This window comes from Fulmarus glacialis, unplaced genomic scaffold, assembly GCF_000690835.1.
Source record: "Fulmarus glacialis isolate BGI_N327 unplaced genomic scaffold, ASM69083v1 scaffold45482, whole genome shotgun sequence".
In the NCBI taxonomy this organism is placed as follows: Eukaryota; Metazoa; Chordata; class Aves; order Procellariiformes; family Procellariidae; genus Fulmarus; species Fulmarus glacialis.
In genome coordinates this window covers 1-22,966 of record NW_009196760.1, presented here as the reverse complement: position 1 = coordinate 22,966, position 22,966 = coordinate 1, and the positions used below count along the sequence as shown (strand labels likewise).

Below are 22,966 nucleotides of genomic sequence, written 5' to 3'. Positions count from 1 at the left end.
TGCTCCGCAAAATGACAGGGCTCAACCTGCAGAAGGTCTTTAGGCCGGTGAAAAAGGAGCTTAAACCGCCCAAGTACAAGCTAATGACAGAAGCTCAGCTGGAAGAGGTAAGTCTGCTCTGCTTCTTTTTGAAGCAAGTTTTGGTTTTGGCAAAAAGTCTGTAACAGTCCATATTTCTGCTTCCTTTAATGCTGCTGTTGAAAACATTTTGGTTTCTTTCCTTTGTTTCAGGTCATTAGTGTAAATCAGTGTTTCTTCACTTTAAATAGTCAGTTTTATTTATCCGCTTTTTCTCGATTTTTATGGAATATGGAAGGAAATGGGATGCTTTTTTTCTTGAGTGACAAGTTCTCTTTATTATCCCCTTTCCTTATGCTTCCTAATTGTGTTAAATGTCTTTATCTGACATTTAAATTATAGCCCTGGGAATCCTTTGACTACTTTTTTTTCTCTGTTGTCTGACCATGGTCCAGGATGAAGGGGCTTGACTTAAGCCAGTTCTTCTGTAACGACAATCACAGCTATATATAAACTGTTGATTGCAATTTATGCTTTGGGGGAAATCTACTGTGGAAAAGTACGTGGTGTTTGCAGTAGTATATGTAGATTTTAGTTTTGGAACTTCCTCCAGCAGCTTACAGTAGTGGTATATTGTTCACATGTGATTCATCTACCTGGAGACTGAATTAGTGTCTCACTTCTCAACTGCAGGAGAAAAAAAAAAGACTTTTAAAATTTCTCTCTAAATGAAAATATTTGTCCCAAAATTGTATGTTAGCTTTCCAATAGGATGATTTTTTTTTAAATTGTAAAATTAAACTACTTTTTTTTTTTTCAAGGCCACAAGAAAAGCCATTGAGGAAGCTAAAGAAAAACTAATCATGCCCCCTGTTTTGAATGAACGAGAGCCAATTGATGATGTCTTAGCAGAAGACAAATTCCTTGAAGGAACTGAAACTACAAAATATGTGTTTACAGATTTAACTTACTCTATTCCACATCGTGTAAGTGACAATGTATTAATTTATTTTAAGAGCTTTTCATTCTTAATTTCAAAATAAGCTTTAGGTTTTAATAAAATGCAGTTATAGCAATTTGCAAAAAGGCTGAGGAGTGGTAAATTCAGTGTGGTACAAGGCAATATGAAGACATATATTTCTAAACGTTTGCTTCTAACTGGTAATGATAAATTACATTCCAGTGCTCAAAAACAGGTGTGTGGGGGGAAGCTGTGGGATAGTTAGTTAATTATTTTAAAAGTAGATGCTTGTGATATGCTAGGAGTGCTGAGTTCTTCCGTACTTCCTAGAAGCTTTCTGTGGACTTGGATACTTAGTACTGTGCATAGACCAAAGATGGTGCTACTTCACAGTTGCAAAGATCTGGTGGAAAGCTGAGTAAATGATAAATGAGTTCACGGGAAAGTTGTGAAGAAACAGCTGTCAAATAGAATTGTCTTTGTATAATGAAACATCTAGATTGTCTTAAGTACCAGTAGTAAGAGGCTGGAAAAATTCTTAACAAATAGTTATGATTCTAAGAGGTCTCCATAGTACAAACATGCATATAGTGATGATCCTGTGAAGTGAATTGCCAAGTCTTCCATCTAGTACTCTATCTGAGAGTGCTCTCCAGGAACCTGCTATTTATTCTTCTGCCTCAATGTATTGAAAACTTCCTCATCCCAACAAACTTTCCTGTCTGCCACCCTAAATCAAATATGCTTGGGAACAGATCTGAGTATATTGTTTTATCTATTGTATTTTTTGTTTTGCACTTCCCCTTACTTGATTCTAGCGCTTACATCTGAAACAATGTTAAAAAAAGTACAAAATACATTCTTAATTTAGTATGTGTTACTAAATGCATAAAATCAGGCCAGGAGCAACACTAACTCCTTTCTCTGGGTATTGGTTATGCTACCTGTCAAAACTTCACAGAGTGGTAACTTTTAGTGTAGGCGCATGCACAGTTATGTCATACAGTAAAATTAAGGTGCAAATGTAGCACTTAATTAGCAGGTAGCTAATTGGACAGAGTAGCTCTGAATAAGCCAGTCTGCTTGTATGTAGCACATAGCAACAATCAATTAGAAACTGGTATTATTAGTGTCAGTTTAGGTATAGAAGGACGTTGCCAAATAAGAATCTTTTTTTACAATGGTTCTGGCTATGAAGAGAGAATATTTTGGGAAATAATGCCCTTTTTTTTTTTTTTTTTTTTACCTTTTCAGGAACGTTTCATTGTAGTTAGAGAACCAAATGGTGTATTACGCAAAGCAACCTGGGAAGAACGAGACAGAATGATACAGATATTCTTCCCAAAAGAAGGGCGCAGAGTTATTCCCCCAGTGGTATTCAAGGATGAACACCTTGTGGTAAGATCTTCCTGGTTTTGAAAACTGATCTTTTTTGCTTAATTGTGCTCTGATAGTGAAACTGTGCTATTTGCACAGAGTACCTCTGAATAAGCCAGTCTGCTTCTATGTTCTAAGGAGCTTGAATTCTGTTTTGAACAATTGATAACCAGGTTATGGCCAGGTAACTCCTGGGTAGGTGTAAATATTCTGTTGTACTAGAAACCCATGTTTAATTTATGCCTTGATGAAATTGTGAACTGAATCTGTAATCTGAAAATGTGAACTGGTGTTTTGGAAACAAAAATCAAGAAACATTGTATTAATGCCATCAAGGCAGCTACTGTACTGTTATCCCTTTTTGTCTTGTGATTAAGGGGATACTCACTGTAAGGGTTGCCAACAGGAATGTTGTGGCTGCTGTTTTGATTTTGGAGAGTTGGAATGGTGTGATACAGAATCTATTCCTGAATTTGAACTGTTGTTTTAGACTGTGTTTCAGCAAGACCGTCATGAGGATATCCTTAACAGGTGCATTGCTCAGTTTGAGCCAGATTCACCTGACTATATCAGAGTGAGTTCACTTTTCATTTTTCTAGTAAAAAAAAAAAAGTATTAGTGAAGAACTGTAGGGGTTGTTTTGTAAACATAAGTATTATCTGGGGACCAAACGTGGTGTTCATATGTGTTCTTTTTTTCCCCCTATAGATTACCTGTTATCTTTGTGATGAGTTTTGGTGTTTATTTTTTCCTTACGGAAAAGTAAAACAGGATGATGTTTAAGTAATTTTCAACAGTATTGAAGGAACTACAGCTGCATAAAAGTAGTCTTTATATAGGTATTTTTGGTATCAAACCAGAATTGATGATAATGCCCATAACTGCCCACAACCAGAGTTATGCTACTAAAGTCATGCTAACTGCTATGTTAGGATTTGAAAGGACCGGGTAGATAACTGATGAAGTTAGATGACTGATGAACTGCATCTGAGAGCACTGTACACAAAGTGTTATTTTTGACAAAGACCAGGTACAAAAATATACTTCTAGATAAAATATTTAAATTTAGTAACTGTAGTTACTGGTGAATGTTAGTCTACACTTGCCTTTAAAATGTTTACTTCTCTTTAAGCTGTAATAATTTCTTAAATAATTGAGAATGTAACTTCTATTAGGCAATTTTTCAAGTACCTTTTCTTCAATATAGAATTTCACCTCTTTGCTCGAGCATTTTTCTGCTTAAATAATAGATTACAATTTGACAGCAGTGAAATGAAGGTTCAGAGATCATGTCTCTCCCTCCCCCAATTTTCAGTACATAGCTAGTATTTAGCTTTCTCTTAACATAAAGATGTCTATGCCTAAGTACTAAGAACTGGGTTATCCCAGTGTTACCCTGAATTATAAGATGTATAAAGCTTTAAGGTAGCGTGGTGCAGCCTGTGGCTTACTCCTGCACTTCTGGAGCATCTGAAAATAGATTAAAAACTCTTAAGTGAGAGGTAGAGGGGAGAAACTGCCATCAAGCTCCAGTTATGCTGATGAAACTAAAAGCTTTTCTGTGTATAGGTTCATCATCGGACATATGACGACATTGAGAAACATGCCAAATATGATCTGCTCCGTTCAACAAGACACTTTGGAGGAATGGTATGGTATCTAGTAAACAGAAAGAAAACGGATGGCTTACTAATAGATATGATCCACAGAGACTTGTAAGTGGTGTTTGTCACTTTATTACCTCTGCTTATCTAAACAAACAGAAAACAACAAGTACCATTATTTGGAAATAAAAACAGTATTTTTGTAAGATGTATAAAAGTTTTCATCTGCATGAAATTTTAGGCTAGCTGTAACTTTTAGCTATATAGATGCTGAATGGAAGCACCAACTACAGTACATGAAGTTGTAGGGTATTAAACTAGGTTTCTGCAGAAATTAGCCTTTTGTAGTTGTCAGGTTTTTATTTTTGTTTCCCGTGTAATTGTCAGTACACCTCCAGCTCTGGACAATGTTGATCTTAAAGCCCAACAATTTTATACTACTGAGCTCAATTTTGGCTTTTAAGATTGACACACTCTGGGTTTTAGAGCAATTCCTAAGTAGCTTAGGAATCACTTTCATTTTAAATGGATGGATTTCTATAAGATATGCTGCTAAACTTATTCAAAATTCCCTGAAACAAACAATATTTAATTGTTCAAAATGTCACTACAGGTAGGAGAAATTTGTCCAATTAGAACTCCAAGTCGCAGTGATGGTGGCATTCATTTCCTACCGTTGAAGGTAGAAACTTTCAACAGGTAGTCAGATCTAACTTTTAAACCTGAGGATATTAAGAAATACAAGGAAGTTCCAGTTTTGGAATCAAATTGTTAAAAGGAAAATTCAAATATCCTGACAATTTAAATTACCGGAGTTTGGAGCATCTTTACCTGCCACCTGCCCACTTTTGGCTTATGCTTACATTTATGTAAAACACCTGTTCCAGTTTTAAATTCAGCTGAGGGCTAGGTGTCACAAGATTTCTAATACTGCTTCTGTAAAACATTCTAGTCACCGCAGTCGGTGTTAGAAAGTTTCTCTTTGGCACGGTTGTTCCGCTAAATATTTGTTATTGGGTAACTAATTGTGTTTTACAGAGATATTTCAGCTTTATTACTGCTGAACAGTACATCAGGCTTAAACTGCAGTATGGATAAATTTATGTACCTTACCTGGTGCACCTTGGTGTTCGCATGCTTCTGGTCTTTCTTCTCACGAACAGGTTGCCATTGTAATAGATGATGCGATGCCTGTTTAGCTGTATATTCTAATGACTCTATACTTGGTGAAAGCACAAGTTTATGAAAGCCTGTGGTACAAAGTACACTTTCTCTAAATACTCTTAAGTATTAAAAGAAAGTACTTGCTACAAATGGGCCTTTATTTGTTTAGGCTGGATGATGCTACAAGTTTAATTACACTGTATCATATGCTTCATCCTGAATGTCAATCAGCAAAAGAAGCTAAAGAAGGGAAACTTCAAGGAGTTGATCTGATCAAGGTATGCTTTTCTACTTTAAGGCTACTTTAACTACAGAAGAGAAAGCTTTGAAACAGCAGAAGCCTATTTAGTAGTCTAAATTTCTCCTTACCTTAAGCAGCGTATGTTCAACTAGAACTGTTGTGCATGACAGGTTGGTCTTTGGTTTTTTTTTTTTGGTTGTTTGTGGGTTTTGTTTTTTTTTTAAAAGACTATATATAGCTGCACCAGGATTTCAGTTGTAGCTGGCTGATCTACCACTGGAATGATGAAATCTCTTTATGCAGCTGTGCTCTTAGCTGTACATTAATCTCTCTTCTGCCATGTTTGCAGGTATTTGTGAAAACTGAGTCACAGAAAGAAGGCTATATACAACTGGCCCTCCAGGCTTATGAAGAAGCAATGGCTACTTCTACAGCTTCATGAAATAAACTTTAGTTCATAGTAAGTTTTAAGTCTGTTTATAAACTTTCTCTGTACAGGATTCCACAATAAATACTTTAAAAAACTGACTGTTCTAGAAGTTTTTTTACTAAAATATGTAAGAATCAATACAGCAGCATGTTATTTTCAAAAATTCTGTAAATGAACTTATAGCAGTCATCATGACTTTTGTTTTGAGGTGACAATACAGTCTGAGTTTAATTCCTTTACCGTTGCATCTTGAATGTAAAGAATTGCCCACAATTGATTTTACTTATTGAAGTAAGTGTAGGGTGTGGACAGCTTCATTTAGGAAAGTGTGTAACACCACATCCATCCCTTAACACATATTACTGTTCTGTTAGATCTTTTAGCTAAAAGTGTTGTCTGGAAGAGTAACTGAGCTACTGCTTGTTAACAGATACAAGCCAAATAGCACAGTGAAAAAGTAACCATATACCATGCGTATATGCAAAGAGAAGTCAGGTTAAAATACTAATGCTTGGCTACTATTCTCCTGTTTCAAGTATTTGCAATACACACTATTGAAGCTGGGTTAAGAACAGTAGGATTACCAGCAAATGGAGAACTGACAAATAGAATGTTTAAAAGGGTTTATTGAATTACTTGATAAATGAAAACATTTTTTAGTACACACTGGAGCAGGCCTACATCTTGAATTTCAACATACTTTTTGTACAGTTGCTGCATCTACCCTTCTTTCTACATGTACATGGTCCACTTGGAGTATAAAAATCAAATTAACTTGGAGCACATAGACCTTTGTTTGGAGTAATTGATTTGGTCATCTAAAAAGTATGTTCACTCATCTAAGATCTCTTCATCCAGATTGATATCTGTGGTATCAATATCTTCCAGATCCATGTTATCTAAGTCATCTTCCAAGTCCAGCAGTGTCTAGGAAAAGAAAAAACTAGATTAAGGGGATACTAATAATAAATGTTAGCCAGCTTATACGATGTATGATTCTGTGTGATATATTTGCACATCCTGCAAAACACCAAGCTGAGGCAGCTAGGTGGAACATAAATGTTAAAATAAACTGGAGAGAAAAGCTGCCACCTTGGTAAGAAAGCATCTCTCAGAGTTGCAACTGCAACTCTGCATGTTTACTATGTTCTGACCAACTGTGTTTGGACTTCACCTTTCATTCCTGGTAAATCCACAAGGCTCTAGGAATTGGTCTATGTTACTGGGTACAGTATACAACAGGAAGGGATCCATACACTGTACTGGTCCTAAGTTGTTTATTAATATAGTGACATTCTCCAGTAGCTTGGTTTAATCGTTATTAGTTGAAGTCTTTAACATAAAACGAATTTAGTGCTTGTACTTCTTTTCATAAAAATATATTTCAGTACCTTTTGATCTCTTGTTGGAAGTAGATCAGAATTATCCAAAACTGTCTTCATCACTTCTTGTTTAGGAGATGGAACTGGTTCTTCAGCCCTCTTCTAATGAAAAAGAGATTCCTTAAGTTCTTGTGAATTTAAATTCTTTCAACAAAAGCAAGTAAACAGTAGCAGACCTATAATCCCCCTCTCCCTGTGGTTCTCTTTCAAAGTTTCCCTCAGTAATTCTTGAACCACATCTTCACAGCCAGTAAGCCTTCTAGTCGTCACTCCAGTGGAGACTACTGTTTCCCTACCCAGTTTATTTAAAGCATGGATGGATGAAACAATGAAAACAACCTTCAGAAAGTATCAGTTAATGTCAAATACTGAAGTGATTTTGGAAAGAGATTAGGTTACTTGCGAGTGTCACAGCAGTTTTAGCAAAGGTAGTAAATCTTTGTACTGTTGCTGGGCTTTGTGTTCCATACCCTATAATGGTTTAACACTTATCCTTCTCTCTTCACCACTGCACAAGTTTTATATTAAGATAATTCACCAGTTAGTACCATTACTGAAGCAATAGTACTAGTCAATTAACCATATTTAGATTAATTATATAATTGTCTCCTACAAAACTTTCCATATTCAACCTCCACTGTAAGAGAACTGTTGTTTAAGGACTTCTATGCAATCATTAACTGAATGCAAAGATATGCTTTTAAGATTAGCAGTCTTGTTTTCAGCTTTTAATGCAAGCTAGTTCTAATTTGTTTTAGGTAACTTTTGCAATGCTGTTTCTGTATCTTCTTTGATTTTGCTTTGATGATACTCGCTTTGATATACAAGCAGCAAATAGTCACTAAAGCTACTTGAAAGTAAGCTAAGTAAGCTTCTCTGAACTGTCAATAAAGCTTTGTAGTGCATCTCCTACAAGGAAAAAATACAGAGACAGAACGGAGAGTTGCGACTTTATGTTTCTCCCTCAGTTTCCACTGCAGTTCTTTTAGACGTTTATAGCATCAGAGCTGTGCCAACACCATTGTCTTTAAGAAACTCTCACATTCCAATTTTCATGTTCAAATGTAAAAATATATTTGACATGAGCAAGAATTAGAAGTTGTCATCTTCTGTTTAAGCTCTGAAAAGCATTTTAAGTGTTTGTTTCAATTTATATGCTTATACCTTATATTTAAGTCACGTTTTCTGCATAATACTTGGACAGCTAAGGTAGTAAAAAAAAAAAATCCATTTGAGTTACTTCAGATATTGATTAGAAAGTATTTTCAAGTAATTGAGTAGGATTCCTAGTCAGTTATGGAATAGACTTATTCCATAACCATGCACACTAGCAAAGAATATAAAGCATTTTTAATTGCTGTAATATGCAAGAGTTTCCAGGTTTCAACTACTGAGCTTTTACAAAACTAGCAGCAGTATGTGCAATTGAAATTGTTTTTCTGCAGGATGAATTCAATGGTAAGACTCTACGATTACTCACACTAAGGTAAGTAACCACACAAAAGAAATAATTTCACAGTCAAGAAGTTATTAGTAGTTACAGAAGTAGATTAAGAAAAGTCTGAGGCAAAAGAACACGGAACTCTGCCTAACTGTAAGCACTGTAGCTAATAAGAGCACCAAGTTGTCCGTTATTGGTGAAATATTCTCCAGGTTAGATGTTACCGTACAGTAGCAAAATGCCTCTTTCTTTAGAGTTCATCACTGACCTGAGGTGCCATTACTCCAGAAGGCTCAAAGCCTTTTGCTTCTTCAAGTAAGTTTCTTTCTTCGTTTGGCTAAAAGTAGAAAAACCAAAAACACCAAAACACACGTTCATAGAATGTTTAAGTGGTTGCACTGACTTGCTTAAAGCTGAATTTACACAGCACCAAATGTTCTTCTTCTAGAGACGGTAAGAGCTCCCACTTCTTACTTACAGTGACAAGAGGGTATTCCCTGGCTGGCCGCAAGTCAGTAAGACTTTGTTTAACATATTCTTCAGCAACAAAAGCTTCCTTTAATCCAGGGAAAAGATTTTCATATTCTGTAGGATCAGCAAGGGACTCAGCAGCTTTTTGATTGACTTTAGAGAGATTCTCCCGCCACAGTTTAACAACCCTGGAGATGCAGACCGTATTTGTTATATACAGTGAATTTTGACAACACTATTCACGCTCTGCATATGCTTTGAAGTTACCTTGAAACTTGGCTTGGCAAATATGTCCGTGCAAGAAAAGCAGCTTCTGGGAGACGTCCAGTTTTAATCAGGAGTTCCAAACATGAATCAAGCCTAAAAGATTTTTAAAATGGGATTTTAATCAGTAAGTTTAATAAAGACAAATTTTTGTATTAGATTAGCTGTTTATTCTATTACATTAAAGTGCTTTCATTTCAGATTTTAAAAGTAGCACCCATCATAAAACAGAATCAGCTTTTCTGAAGAGGCACATGCCACAATCTTTCTCCAGGAAGTTTTACGTTAGCTGTAGTTAACCATTTTAAGAACCTGAGGTTCTCTGCATTTCAGAAAGCAGAGCAGAATAATCTGAATCTCCTGCTTGCTACTTACTTTCCCTGCAGGAAGTAGCTCATAAATGCAACATTGTTCTTGCCATCTTTTTCTGCTCCTTCAGCTAACTTATTCACCATGTTAGCATTTCCTGAAGCTGTAGCCAGGAGCAGTAGACCTCCGTAGTCTTGTGCATGGTGGAGACACTCCTGGGCTAAGCCAAACTGGCATTTACTAATGGCAAGCTCAGCAAGTTGCTTCCATTTCTGTTCTGACTAATGGTACAAAAAGGGGAGAGGGAGAGAAAGAAAAAAAACAAAAAATAACCCTCACATTTTTGAACAGCATTTAAATATTTTTCAGAGCATTCCATATGAAATTTTAAGTTTACACGTGAAGGTACTGTAGCCATTGTTACACTTGTCTTCCCTTTGAGATACTATGACTATTGCAGCTTCACAGCATGACACAGTGAGTGTTATATGCAGATCATTACACAGCTATACCATTACATAAAAGAAAGTTTTTCATTAAACATGGAGGGAGGAGGTAGAAATAACTTTGGAAATCTGAACAGTAGCAATCTCTTAAAGAAAGCTCCCAAGTTAACCTTCAGAATGTAAGACAGACAATTGAGTCTGTAAGTTAACATTCCTTATCACTAACTTCGTTATTTTACAACAGGAACTTTGAGATCAATTCTCTGAATAATGGCTATGGGACAAATCACTGCCTGTCAGTCTTCCTAGTGCACCAGTCTAAGTTTGCCAAGGCTGGAACAAAGGCCCAGAGGCTTCAGTCCCGCCATTCCTCCTCTCACTGTTCAATACTGGAGATTAAGGCTTGATTCTTTGATCAAGTTCTGTATCCTCCAGGAGTTCCTGTAGCTTTCTGAGCAGACAACATTTTTCTGTCCCCATCCCACACTTTAGATTCCTTTGCATTACAGACAGAAGAGATTCATCGAGGAAGTTGGAGGCATTTATATAGTGTTCAGGGAGCTGTACTGCATCCCCACATACCATAGTCTTTTCTTACAGGACCTCTTAAGATTCACACTAATACTCAGAATTAGTGAGGGTCACCAAAAATTACGTTTACCTCTGCTTCTACTGCAAGCTGATAGGCTATTTTTAATTCTCCAAGTTGAAGAGCAAGTTCAAAACGATGCTCTGGATCTGTAGATACTGCAAGAGCTTGTTGTTTGAAGCCCTAAAATAAAAATCTGAAAGTAAGACTGTGATCTGTCAGGTCAAACAGCATCATAGATGTTCTAACAGAAGACCTCTAAGCAGAAGGTTACAGTATTCTCAAATAAATAGGGATGATTAACAAGACTTTATGCTTATACAGCTAAAATGATCTGGTTTTGCTTAGCAAATTCAATTAGAAATGTGAATAAACTGATTTATTAAGTTTTGAGAACTAAAAAGTAGTTTTCTTGCCTGTTTTTCAAGAAAATGTGCAACTCTGGTTCTCTGTTCTTTTGGAATTGTGGGAAGAACTTTATCAGCCATACTGAAATCTCTTCTCATCACAGCAGTTTGATATTCAAGCACTGAGACCAGCAAAGAGTAGCTAACAATGTTCAGCTCTTTATCACCCAAATAAAGTCGGTTGTCCTTGGGGATATACCCCAAAAGATACATTGTCCTGAAACAAAACAAAGAATATTCATCTTGAATAGATCCACTTCCAAATAGTCTATAAAAAAATCCAGTAGTTCTTACAGTAGCAAGAATACTCACAAGAAAAAGTCTACTTTTACTACATATGCACTTTCACATAACACTGTTTATTCCCTCCAAGATTACATTACTACCTTAGAACATATATTAGCATGATAGGCAAGAAAAAGTAGCAACGCATGGCAAACAGGTGACAAGGTTCACCTTGTCCTAACTTCATTGAAAGAATCTATAATACTTGCTTACAACCTGATGCAGCAACTTACCTGTCTAAATGGGCAATAGTGACAATTTCTCCTCCAACATAGTAGTTTAGTCTGTTCACAGAACTGGTGTAAATAAAGCAGTCGCCTACCCACAAGCCTGTTTTCACAATCTCCTGAATCTCACCAAGAACCTGCAAATTAAGTTTTATTTAATTAGATATGTAAAAAGGTACTTTTAGATAGCAGTAAGACTATTGCATTTTCAAATTAAACTCAGTATTCTATACTTAAGTAAATAGTTGAGCAAGTTGCAAAAAAGTTTAGATACAGATTGAAGTACTTAAATAATGCTTTTAGTTTTTAAAAAATGGTGTAACGTGAAATCTCTACCTCAATACTTAACTAAACCAGTTACAAATCCAGGAAACGAGCACCAAACTAAGCATTAAGCAAGATAATCGAAAAATTTCACAAGGGAAGTTGTTTCTGACATTTCACAGCATGAGGTTTTTTCACTTGTTCTCAAATCTCAGTAATATTTCAAAACTTGAAAATTGCAGAAAGAGTTTAAGCAATGTAAACATACTACCTGAATGTGTCCTTTAAAAATAACCTCTGTAACTCTGTGAGAATAGTAAACAGATATCTGAAGAGAAACATAGGCATCAAGGTCTGTCATACTGGGATTCAGGGATAGTCAACAGGGATAGTCTCCCCAGGGAACCCAAATAAAATCATTAACAGTGTTCCTCAGGCAGATGTACACTGTGTATACCGTATTCCAGTGTTCTGGAAACTAAATTTTAATAGGACTATGTTAAGGACTATATTTGCTATACTCTGGGAAGACTTGCTTCGAAGATCTCTAATCCTATTCCATTTTTTAAACAGGAGGTACCTCAAAAGCATCTTCAATTCCATCTTCAGTGACACCTTCATGTGTTTCTTGGGCTGCTGCAACTTTTTCTGATAGGTATTTTAGAATGAAGAATGACTCTTCTGTAGCAATGCAGACAAGCTCACCCGAGTCAGACCAGAAAATCTGTATCATCAGAATCAATAATGGCACTGTTATAGAGACCCCAGGTTAAGAAAGGAGGATATATAAATTAAGGTTAAAACATACTAACTCTAACAGAAGCTTTAGTACCTGAGAAGCCAACACATACAGGGATTTTTTTTCCCGTTCTGCTATAAAGATTGAGATAAACTTAAGAAGTTATTACTTTATGATTGACAGCTTGGCTTCATTCATGAAAATCAGCAGTCTGTTCAAACAAACAAAACAAAACAAACAAACAAAAAAAAATCAGTAAACACAGACAGGTAAATACCTTCAGTCCCATCTAGAAACTTACATGTTTGGGCTGAATTTCAATTCTGCGAATCAATTCTGTGTTTTCCCAATCATAGAATGCCAAACCATTAACAGATCTGACGCCCAACAGGAAGCCACCATAGATGCCTGCAAGAAAATAAAGGTGGAAAAAACCCACATTGTGCAAAAAATGCATCAACATATCTATTTTAAAATACTTACCTTCTGCTCCAAAATCAGGTTTGAATGACTTCTTCTCTTTGAAATTTTTAAATATCTTTACAACACTGTTGCTCTCCCTGATTGCGTATCTAAATAGAGATTGCATTGTAAAAAAAAAAAAAAAAATTATTCAGCTTCCAAAGTAGCAAATTACTAAAATTGTAAGCTGCTACAAAACAACTGCATTTGATTTATCTTCAAAAGTTAGCAGAGTGCTACAAATGGAAAATTTTAAAGTAGGACAGTTATTGAAAGTTCATTATCCACACAGGTTTTAGTCTTCAGGCCAGTTTACCATTTGTACAGCCTGAAAACTAGCAGCAGCAAATTTAAGTTAATACAAAGGAAAAAAACATCTGCAACACTTACTCTGAAGAATCATGTGCCCATACGAACTCCTGCGCAGAACCAAAGCTCTTGTTTCTCAAAGCCATAGCTGTGTAGATGATGTATTCACCATCACCACACACTACTACAAAACTAGAGCAGGAGAAAGATGCATTTGTAGACATCTGCATTCAGTTCAATAGGCATGATCAAGTAGACAAACTATCTGAAAAGTAAAGGCCTCTAGCCCAATATAATCACTGCAAATGCAGACTGAATAAAAGAGCTTCTTATATGCAAAAAATGTCACAGAACCGGATTTTCTTCTGCATCACGTGGCTAGCTACTTGCTATTCCCTCTTCCTTCTGGTCTCTACTGAGTGGCTCTTGTACCTTGTGTCCCTTTACCTTTTAATTTAGCCTAACTGTTAACAAAAAAACAATTCAAGGGAAGTGATAAAAGAATGTGGTCTGCTGCTATTACCTTATACATTTTGTTTGCATACTTCTTCCCCTACCTAGAATGTCCAACTTGTCTGTTTAAGCAGCTCTTACAGGTGAAGCCCATCTGTTACTCTGATTTTACAGTGCCTGACTCTAATACACCTGTTCTCCATAGGCTCTCAGCCACCAGCACACATGCAACTCTTTCATTCAAAAAGTTTTCCAATATAAAAAAAAAAAAAAGAGAAATGTTTAAGTATTTTGTTCTAAAATCTATTACCGTCCATTAGGGTTGTGCTGAATTGTCTGAGGATAGATTTCACAGCTCCCCATATCCTTTACAGCCAGCGGCAATCTTTCTCCGTCTTTGATTTCAGCATCTCCCATAGCTTTCAAGTTAGCCTGTTGGACTTCTGAATGTTTAGCCCAAATAATTTTTCCATTTGCATCCATGGACATGGCAGGTTCTTCACGACCAAGCTAGGAAGTGTAGCATAAGAATTTAGCAGATGGAGAAAATACATTCTTGATTTTCTTTTCAGTTGAACATATCTAGTGAAGTACCCTGGCTCTGCCTAAAAATGCCAACTAAAATGCCAAATTTTCAGTATTTCACATATTATCACAGAATCAGAAATCAGTTGCTCTGTACACAGGACAGTGATGAATCACCATTTCTCATTTCAAACCATTAATTGTACCTTAACAATAATGCTGCCTTCATCATATCCCAAAGCCACATTATTGGATCCTCTTAAACTGGCCACACACCACACTCTCTCCATACCGTAGTTGAGGGTACTTTCCAGGCGGTAAGTGCTTGAATGCCAAATGCGCACAGTTCCTAGAGGAAAAAAGAAAGAAATACATGCCTTTTATCTCTTCTCTCAATGCGAGGGCAGGAGGTGTGTAGCCACACCACAAGAAGAGTTCTCCCATAGGTTCTTCCCCTGTGCTTTATATATCAGAAAATACAAAATTACCATCTTCTGAGCCTGTGATAATGATAGGCAATTCAGGATGGAAGCTGACACATGACACATTTTGAGCATGTCCTTCCAGTGTTTGTACACATGTTTTATTCTGAAAAAAAAAAAAGTCGGAAGTACAGGTACAGATAATAAACATGATGCTACATTTTAACCTTCGTTTATTAAAAAAAATCTCCCCCCAAATCCAAAATTTATCTGAAAACATGTTTCTCTAGATTTCTTCCAGTAATATTTATTTCCAAGATACTCAAACAGCAGCATTAGACATATTAAAAACTACGATTGTATTGAGTTAATTTCTCCCCAGAAGAAAATATTTATTTCCCTTGACATAGTTGTTTTCCTCTATTTTCTGATGGGTTTCTGCCTAGAAGAAACACTTTCTCAGAGCTATGTAGCACAACAGATTAAAGCAAGATAGAAAGCCGAGTTCACTGCAAAAAAATCAGAGCAAAACATCTATCTGAATCTAATTACAGGTGAAGACAGATCTAGTATTATCTTTGTTAAGAATGTTCATTCACACAGTTGTGAAAGAAAAGTCTACTCTGCTTGAGACAACTAAGATCAGACTATGTAACTGATGTATACAACTGTACATGGTGGCAAAATTTCAAGCACTGTTATGTAACAGTGCATACTAAAATTAACAGTGCTAGCTTTAACTTCTGAGCTTGGATTTACTCTAGCGCCACATGCTTTAACAACCAGAAAGTACTATCTAGCAAATTTTTTCTGGCCCTTCTGGCCATTCATACACTTGTACAAAGGAAGAACTTAGGAACTCTAGGTTCCACAACAGAACTGAATCCCTGGATTCAATCTCTTTCCTACAGAGCATTTAAACAAGTCACCTCATGACCCCTGCAAACTGTCAAGTAGAAGCAAATGCATGTGTGTGCATGCACACATGTTCCTGTGTAAGTGTGCATAAGATGAAAAAGGAGCGAGGGAAGGAAATAAAGAAATAAAGAAAAAAATTAATGAGAAGTAAAAGGATGGAAAGAGTTCATACAAGAACAATATTTACATTTGAACACAGAAGAGGAGCACCTTAATCCACAAAAAAAGAAGTCCAAAAGGCAGGGATTACTATGTTACAAGAAAAAACCCAAACGCTAATAGTAGAAACCTTATGTCAAATTTAATTCTACAAATTAACTTGGAGGTTATTTAAATTCACAGCAGGTTTTCTCAAAGATTAACAAAATCTTTTTTTTCTTCTTAAATGAAAAATGTGTCATGAAATATTTCCCCCCCACACTTCCTTCTTTCCAAGGAAAAATGAGGAAAATCTGTTGATGTATTCAAATCCTTTCCCTCTTTTTCTATTCCTTCACTAATGGCTTTGCTATGGCAGTCTGCACAAAAGTTTATGAAGAGTTGAACACATACCTGGTAGTCCCAGATCTTAACCAACCGGTCATCTGCACCTGAAATGAGATACGGCTTGTCTCCTCCACTGTAATAGTCAATGCAGTTTACTCCTTTCTCATGACCTTCCAAAGTAAAGTTGGGTGAAGAAGAGCCAAGCTGCCACACCTTCCCAGAAAAAAAAAAACCAACAAAAAACCCAACCGCATGTAGCTATCAATCTTTTGCATCCAGGTCAACCTTGCCAAACAGAGTAGATATTCACATGTACTTTACAATTCCAAAGAGATAGAATATGGAGTTCCAAAGAAGAACCCGAACAGCTGCTTATCAAACTACCAATCCCCCCCAAATAAACAGAAAAAACATGCTGAGTTGCACATGCTGTGCTCACCCCTCAAAACAATGGAATTGGTTTCTTTCAACTTTTTTTATTTTAAGGACATAAAACCACATAAGACACTGTTTGTAAGAATTAGTATCTGGTTATGGAATTAACTAATAGACCTAGAAAAAGCAATCAACTATTTGTGCATACACAGGTTGTCCCCAACTGCGTCCTGAATTTTATTTTTTCCAGTTACATTAAATGAATGACAAATCTCATGCTAAATGAGGACTCAAAATGAATCAAGTCAAGGTGTAGATAAACTGCTATTTTCCCATGATTATCAAATCAACATTTATACGCACCTAATCTCAACATCTGAGGACGTATGAAATCAAAACTGGCTTTTTACAGCCAATACATCAATAATGTATAAGGAATGTGAGGAAGTCTCACTGCTCGCATGGCTGTAAATCTATAGTCCCAGATATTTAGTAAGTTTCACAGTAAATGAGACTCCTCAGAGTCTACCATGAGAAGGTTGAAGACACCTTGGGAAACAATTCAATAGATAGACAACGAAGAACATTAAAATAATGGGAGAAACGCCTTTACTTTTTTTTTTTAAATGCACACACTTAAAGGCTTTACCCACTACACCTGTATAGTTCCAATTCTCCCGAACTACTCATTGACAGTATAACCATTACCCCTTCCCAATATTTCTGTGTAATCCAAATGGAAATGCAGCACCTAAACTTTAGAGAATCACATTTCAATGATTAGAGGTGACAGGTAATCTTGTAAATTTACTAAATTACTTAGTAGGTGCATAGTAACTTGACCAATGTTCAGGTCTTTGTTCAATAAAAATTCTATTATTGCATGTGCTTTTAAGAATTCTGACCCATTATCCATACAGTATTATTGGTTTGTATACTCTGTCTGATAATTACTTAACGACTAAAAAAAACCCCAAAATACAGTTTCTCTACCTTGATTGTCCTATCCAAAGAGGCACTGGCAAACTGATTATTGTCTTTTGGGTTTATGACAATCTGCATGACATAATGGGTGTGTCCTTCAAACACCTGAGAACAAGACCATTTTTTATCCCAGTCCCAGAGTTTAATAAGCATGTCATCTGAAAAAAAAACCACAAAACAAAACCCAAGCTTCAGTTAGTTTAATATATTCTGATACCTACCTTCTTAAACTACATAATCCTTAATAACTTCAAGTTAAAGGCTCACTAATCCCGTCCCCCTTGAAAAGAGGCACTGCTAATACTCAATCTATTTTTCATCTGCAAGATTACCGGTCCTTCCTTGTAGAAGGACCACAAGTTTCTCAAAAAGATTATCCAGTAAAATGGTGATAAAACTTAGTTAGAAATACATCTGTCTTAAAAAGGGAGATTAAGAATTGATATTAAAGTATTGAATTATTAATCTTAAAATACTGGGCAGATCTTAAGGAATTGGACCTGTGCTTTCTTCTGCAGCACTTACTCTGATGAGCACTAAGGAATAGGAAGCAGAGACAGCCGGGAAGCTGGCTTCCCAGTACCTTTATTTCAAGTGTATTAGCTTCAACAGCAAAACACAGAAATATATGGTGCTTCTGACTCACAAGGCTCTCTGCATTCTTACAGAGCTCTGACTGCATTAGTAAGGTTTCCAGGAATGAAAAGGACTGAGTGGCATGATGTAGATGTTCTTGAGCGAGACCTGTTGGGATACTATGATCATCCGATCTTGAGTAACATAGATCGCCTCAAATAACAGAGAGCTCAGCAGTATTTTGGGAAAAAAAGACGAAATTTATCTGTTGCTTCAAGTCAGATTGCCAGCTGAAAACATAATCCAAACCATTATGTAATTTTTTTTTTAAAACCAGAACTTCAGTGTGGCAAACTCTCAAGTAACAGCTAATTAGCACATATATGAACTCTCCTCTGGCATATATTAAGCAACAAGGTTATTCAGTCTTCTCTGACAAGAAGATAAAATATTATAAATTGCAAGTACAGTTGATATTCCATTAAAAAACCATGAATGCATCTGGCAAAGAAATAACATGAAATGACAACTGCCATGTTGGCTACTTGCTCAAGGATTCCTGTTTCAGCAGAAAAAGGAAAAAAACCATGCAATCCCTCACTAGACAGAAAACAGAAGCCTAAAAATAGCTGGTTAATAAATATAAAAATATACCAAAGAACTCTTACCGCTGCTTGTCAGTATGAAAGGCTGTGTGGGATGCACAGCAATACAACGAATGTAATCTGAATGTGCTTCAAACATGTGAACTCTTTCCAAGGTGTTATAATTAAAAACTCTAATTTGCATGTCATCCTATGAAAGGGAAGAAAAGCCACCATTAAAATAGGACTCTCTGTATAATACACCTTATATTCAATGCAGGGTAGCTAGAAAAAAAACATTCCACCATTGAAGAGCCTCTAACAACAAGATGTTTAAGAAAATGTATTTTTTGTACATTGCTAATGATACAAAGTATACTTTGATTCAGAAGTCTATAAATTACCCAATCCTATTCCAAGGCATTTATGAAATAGAAAAAACTTCAACTAAAATTTCATTTTTAAAAGATGTATTTGAAATAGTCTTTTGATTTAAAATTAAGGAAAGTGCGAAAATGCTTTTAAAATTATTAATGCTTTATATGAAAATGAAAAGCGAGCTTCTCCAACATAAAATTTACAATGATGTTAATGCTGCGGGGGCCAGGAGGAAAGAAGTTGCAGCTCTAAGTGAAGTGGAAAGGTGATTTCAACTTTATTTTTTAAAATTGAGATTTTTTTTTTTGGGGGGGGGGGAAGAGGAGATATTTTTATTTCAGATACAGTATTATTAACAGCAGTATTCCCACACCTTTGAAAAAAAATATTTTTTTAAGAACTATCTGACAAGGAATAAAACATCCGGTAAAGCTTTCAGAAGTGACCATGACTTACAAGGCCATCAGAGTAAGTGAAACTTAGTAATAAACTCTACACTACTTGTTTTATCCAAAGCATTTACTTTTCCACTCTGTCTTTTCCTCTTCCACACACATGCCTGTTTAAGCAGCAACACCTACAGAAAACACTCTTCAGAATGGCAGAAAACGACAAGCATATTCTTCTGAGACCAGCCTATCAGCATAATGAACATGGAACACACAGAATAAGCAATGACTAATGTCACATTTTCATAGTCACTAAGACTTGGCCCTGTTACTGAAAGCGGCTGTCTTGCCCTTCCCTCACCATTTCTTGCTACTGCATTGCAGCCTCCCTTGGGAAAGCTAGGATAAATACAGCTGCACACTGAATCAGATCAAGAAACTGATCCAGGTGAAAGTAAGTTGACAAAAATAAAAATGGAGACTAACTTTCATCAGTTATTTATCCAGCTCCCATGTAGCTGTTTGAACTCTTGTATTGCCAAAGAGGCAGTGTCGTACTGCTTGGGAAACACTGCTAACTTATGCGCACTTGAAGTAACTGGGTCACGGCAGCATAAGACAATGAAATGACAAGAAACTTTTTATTCTGTGTATAGGGCAGAAGACTGGGGGGGGGGGAAAGAGACAGAAAATTTTAAGCATTACCCCAATTTAGACCAAAAAACATTCATTCCATCAAGAAAAATGTGTTACCAAGATTAGAATAAAACTATTCCTCTCAAAGTAGACTCATTGAATAAAAGCAGAGTATTTTTCTAGAGATGAGTAAAACTCTAAAAAATTTATTTTTAATACAACTAAGAACAAAAGTAGAAAGTAACTTCTAAGTTATCTTATGTAGGATAGTCAGCAGTTTCATCTTAGTTAAAGTAGTACTAATATTTAGTCAAAATTGGGTGCCGAGCGTGTTCCAGTTGACAGTAAAAGTTGAATCTAGATCTACCTTGCACTACATGCAGAATTAGCCACCGTATTAGGTTGCTCTCCTTTGAAATGAAAAGTTTGTTTCTAAGCTTACTTAAAGGAGAAAATTCCTGGGAAAATGTAGTGAAGTATTCCTCTCTCTTCTACAAATTCGTATAAAATCAGATTATTATGTGATGTACAAAGGAATGGCATGAAAACAAATTAGAGAAAGTACTACTGCATGTGGAAATCACAAGATGACGATAACTTACAGCTCCTGTAACAACCCAGTTCTTTCGTGCCACAAATTTGGCAGCTCTCACTGGCAGGTCACACACTTCAAAAGTCTTCACCAGAGTCTAAAAATAAAAATAATATGTTTACAGCATTGGAGAAAATAGCAGTTTTTAAATCAGCTCTTTATCTTTTCTTAACAGTGTCCAGTATGTTGCCTTTGGCAACTCTCCAAGAATCCCACAACACTACATGCACAAATTTTGAAAGGAACATACTTGTCCAAGAAGGGAGATACTTGCCTGTTCTGTTCTTTTAACATCACCTTTATGTTCTCCCTTCGTTCTTAACCCAACCCCACCTCCGAATATTTTTGGAGCTGCTGCCCAATTTCAACTATACTTGATAGACAGGTAGAGGTCTGACAGTTCCTACAACATTCACAAATATAGATGGCAGGTACAAGACAGAGGCATCTAATCTTTCAGAAGGAAAGTCATTAGTTTGCATGGAATCCACAAAGGAGATAATTCTTGAAAAATAAATTTATAGGAAATGAAACATCATTAAAGTCCAGCTAAAGATATTCCTTGTCTATTATTATAGTGACTTATGTAATAAGTCAGGGGAGAGTACAGTCAATTAGTGGCAATGATTTATGACTCTTCTTGTGTATCTACTATTGAAAAATAGAATTTATACATCTGTCAGTTATGAAGATTTCATAATAAAGGAAAACCAAGATCATCACCTGTGTTTCATGGTTCCAAACACAGACACTGCCATTGTAAAGGCTAGCCAACATCCATGGTTCTGTGGGATGCAAGTCTACACTCTTCACCCGGTCAGACCGAGCTGTTAGTTTCCGTTTTATATCAAGTCGGAGAGGCTAGAGAGGAAAAGAATTGAGAATACCAAATTATTCAGCATAAAAATGGCACAGAAATATGCTGCAAAAAGGAAAGCTGAAGTTAAACCTTAAAATAAAAGGTGTCAATCCTGCTTTTCAGGCAGACAGAAGACTACTATTTTTTTCTATCCATCTGCTTATTTGTTTTTGTAGGGGTTTCTAGAAACACCACATCCTCACCAATGGCAATGGGTCCATTTAATTTACTTTTGTGAAATTCAGAATTTTTTCATACTGTAAAAAGTATCTCCAGCACAGTCAAAAAAACAGATGCACCAGGACAACTGCACATCTTCCTGGTGTCCCTGAACTACTAAAGCAAAGCAAAGAGAATTTGCTTCTAATACAAATGATAGAAAAATGAATCTTCCTGCTACTTCACCTGAAAAACCAGGTGGAAAAGCCAGTTATCACAATGGAACACCATAACATTTGCCCATTAAAAATTTATTTCTGTTCACAATTCCAACATTAAGTTTTAGAATGGAATGCTATGTTGTAAGAACTGGGGGGAGGGAAAAATTTAAGTCTTTCCCTTATAAAGAAGGCTTTGAGCTTCCACTTTCATCACTGGCAATGTAAAGCCAGAGTATTTAAAAGGCATGAAGTATAGCAAAGTGATTTCCTAAAATATTTGAGGCATTATAAATTCGTTTAGACACTCAAAGGCTGTTGAGCTCACTTAATGCTGCTGACATTTTATCTTAGAGAACTTAATGGGTATATCTGATCAAAGAATGCTGTGTGTGTTTAGTAGCAGAATAAAATTAATAAAACCTGCAGTTACATGTTAAGACACTGGAAGGAGAAAAAGAACCTAGCTATCATTGTAGTACCTGTAACTTATGGACATGATGTCTGACAGTAGAGAATGAACTTGTGGTTTATTTCTCCTGCCATAAATACTAGAGAAGTAGGCAAGATAATTGCATGTGATTCTGTGCTTACCCTTAGAACTGCTCTTATCTGCTGCTACTAAGGACCAGACTATGGCTGATGTACGAGGTTAACTGCAACATGTACTCAAAGCACTTAGACAACTGTTAGGTCTGTCTGATGAATACCACACTGGTATTCATCCCAAGGGATCTGCTCTGCGACTTCAAGCATAATGATGCTAGGGGACTTTCAAGTGCTTCGTTCTTACTAAGTTATTTAACTTAAATCACAGAATAACACTACGACTTTTTCAGGTAGCACAGGAACAGGGAAGCCCGGGTCAAACAGAGCAAGAAGACCCTGCCCAGACATCCCTGGCTTGCCCTGCCCAGAGCCAAACCCAGCTCCCTCAGGCAGGGCCAGCGGTGCGCGGAAGGGCCCCGCGACGCCCAGGCCTGGCCCCTGGCTCGTCCTGGCGGGGCGGCTGCCCAGGCCCT

General features: G+C 36.4%; 2 protein-coding genes across 3 annotated transcripts; one reads left to right on the top strand and one right to left on the bottom strand.

Moving 5' to 3' along the window:
- The first annotated feature begins 1 nt into the window (after position 1).
- On the top strand, positions 2-5,887 carry MRPS22 (mitochondrial ribosomal protein S22). Of its 2 annotated transcripts, none has more exons than XM_009572309.1 (7): positions 2-133; positions 840-1,004; positions 2,234-2,377; positions 2,847-2,930; positions 3,926-4,071; positions 5,294-5,402; positions 5,715-5,887. In XM_009572309.1, the coding sequence occupies exons 2-7, from the start codon at positions 882-884 to the stop codon at positions 5,805-5,807; spliced, it is 699 nt and encodes a 232-aa protein (XP_009570604.1). In that variant the 5' UTR covers positions 2-133; positions 840-881; the 3' UTR covers positions 5,808-5,887. The 2 variants fall into 2 exon arrangements, with proteins under 2 accessions (XP_009570604.1, XP_009570603.1); XM_009572308.1 differs by having other exon boundaries at positions 8-107.
- A 556-nt stretch (positions 5,888-6,443) lies between these two features.
- COPB2 (coatomer protein complex, subunit beta 2 (beta prime)) lies at positions 6,444-21,569 on the bottom strand (the record flags this gene model as incomplete). The annotated part of the gene is made up of 21 exons (XM_009572310.1): positions 6,444-6,722; positions 7,187-7,279; positions 8,887-8,955; positions 9,097-9,277; positions 9,357-9,449; positions 9,729-9,943; positions 10,770-10,880; positions 11,114-11,321; positions 11,623-11,753; positions 12,461-12,604; positions 12,921-13,027; positions 13,103-13,191; positions 13,472-13,582; positions 14,154-14,353; positions 14,575-14,717; positions 14,857-14,956; positions 16,261-16,407; positions 17,563-17,711; positions 18,798-18,924; positions 20,719-20,805; positions 21,432-21,569. Coding segments are annotated over 21 exons (2,739 nt in total), but the record flags the coding sequence as incomplete, so codon positions are not given.
- Positions 21,570-22,966: the final 1,397 nt, after the last annotated feature.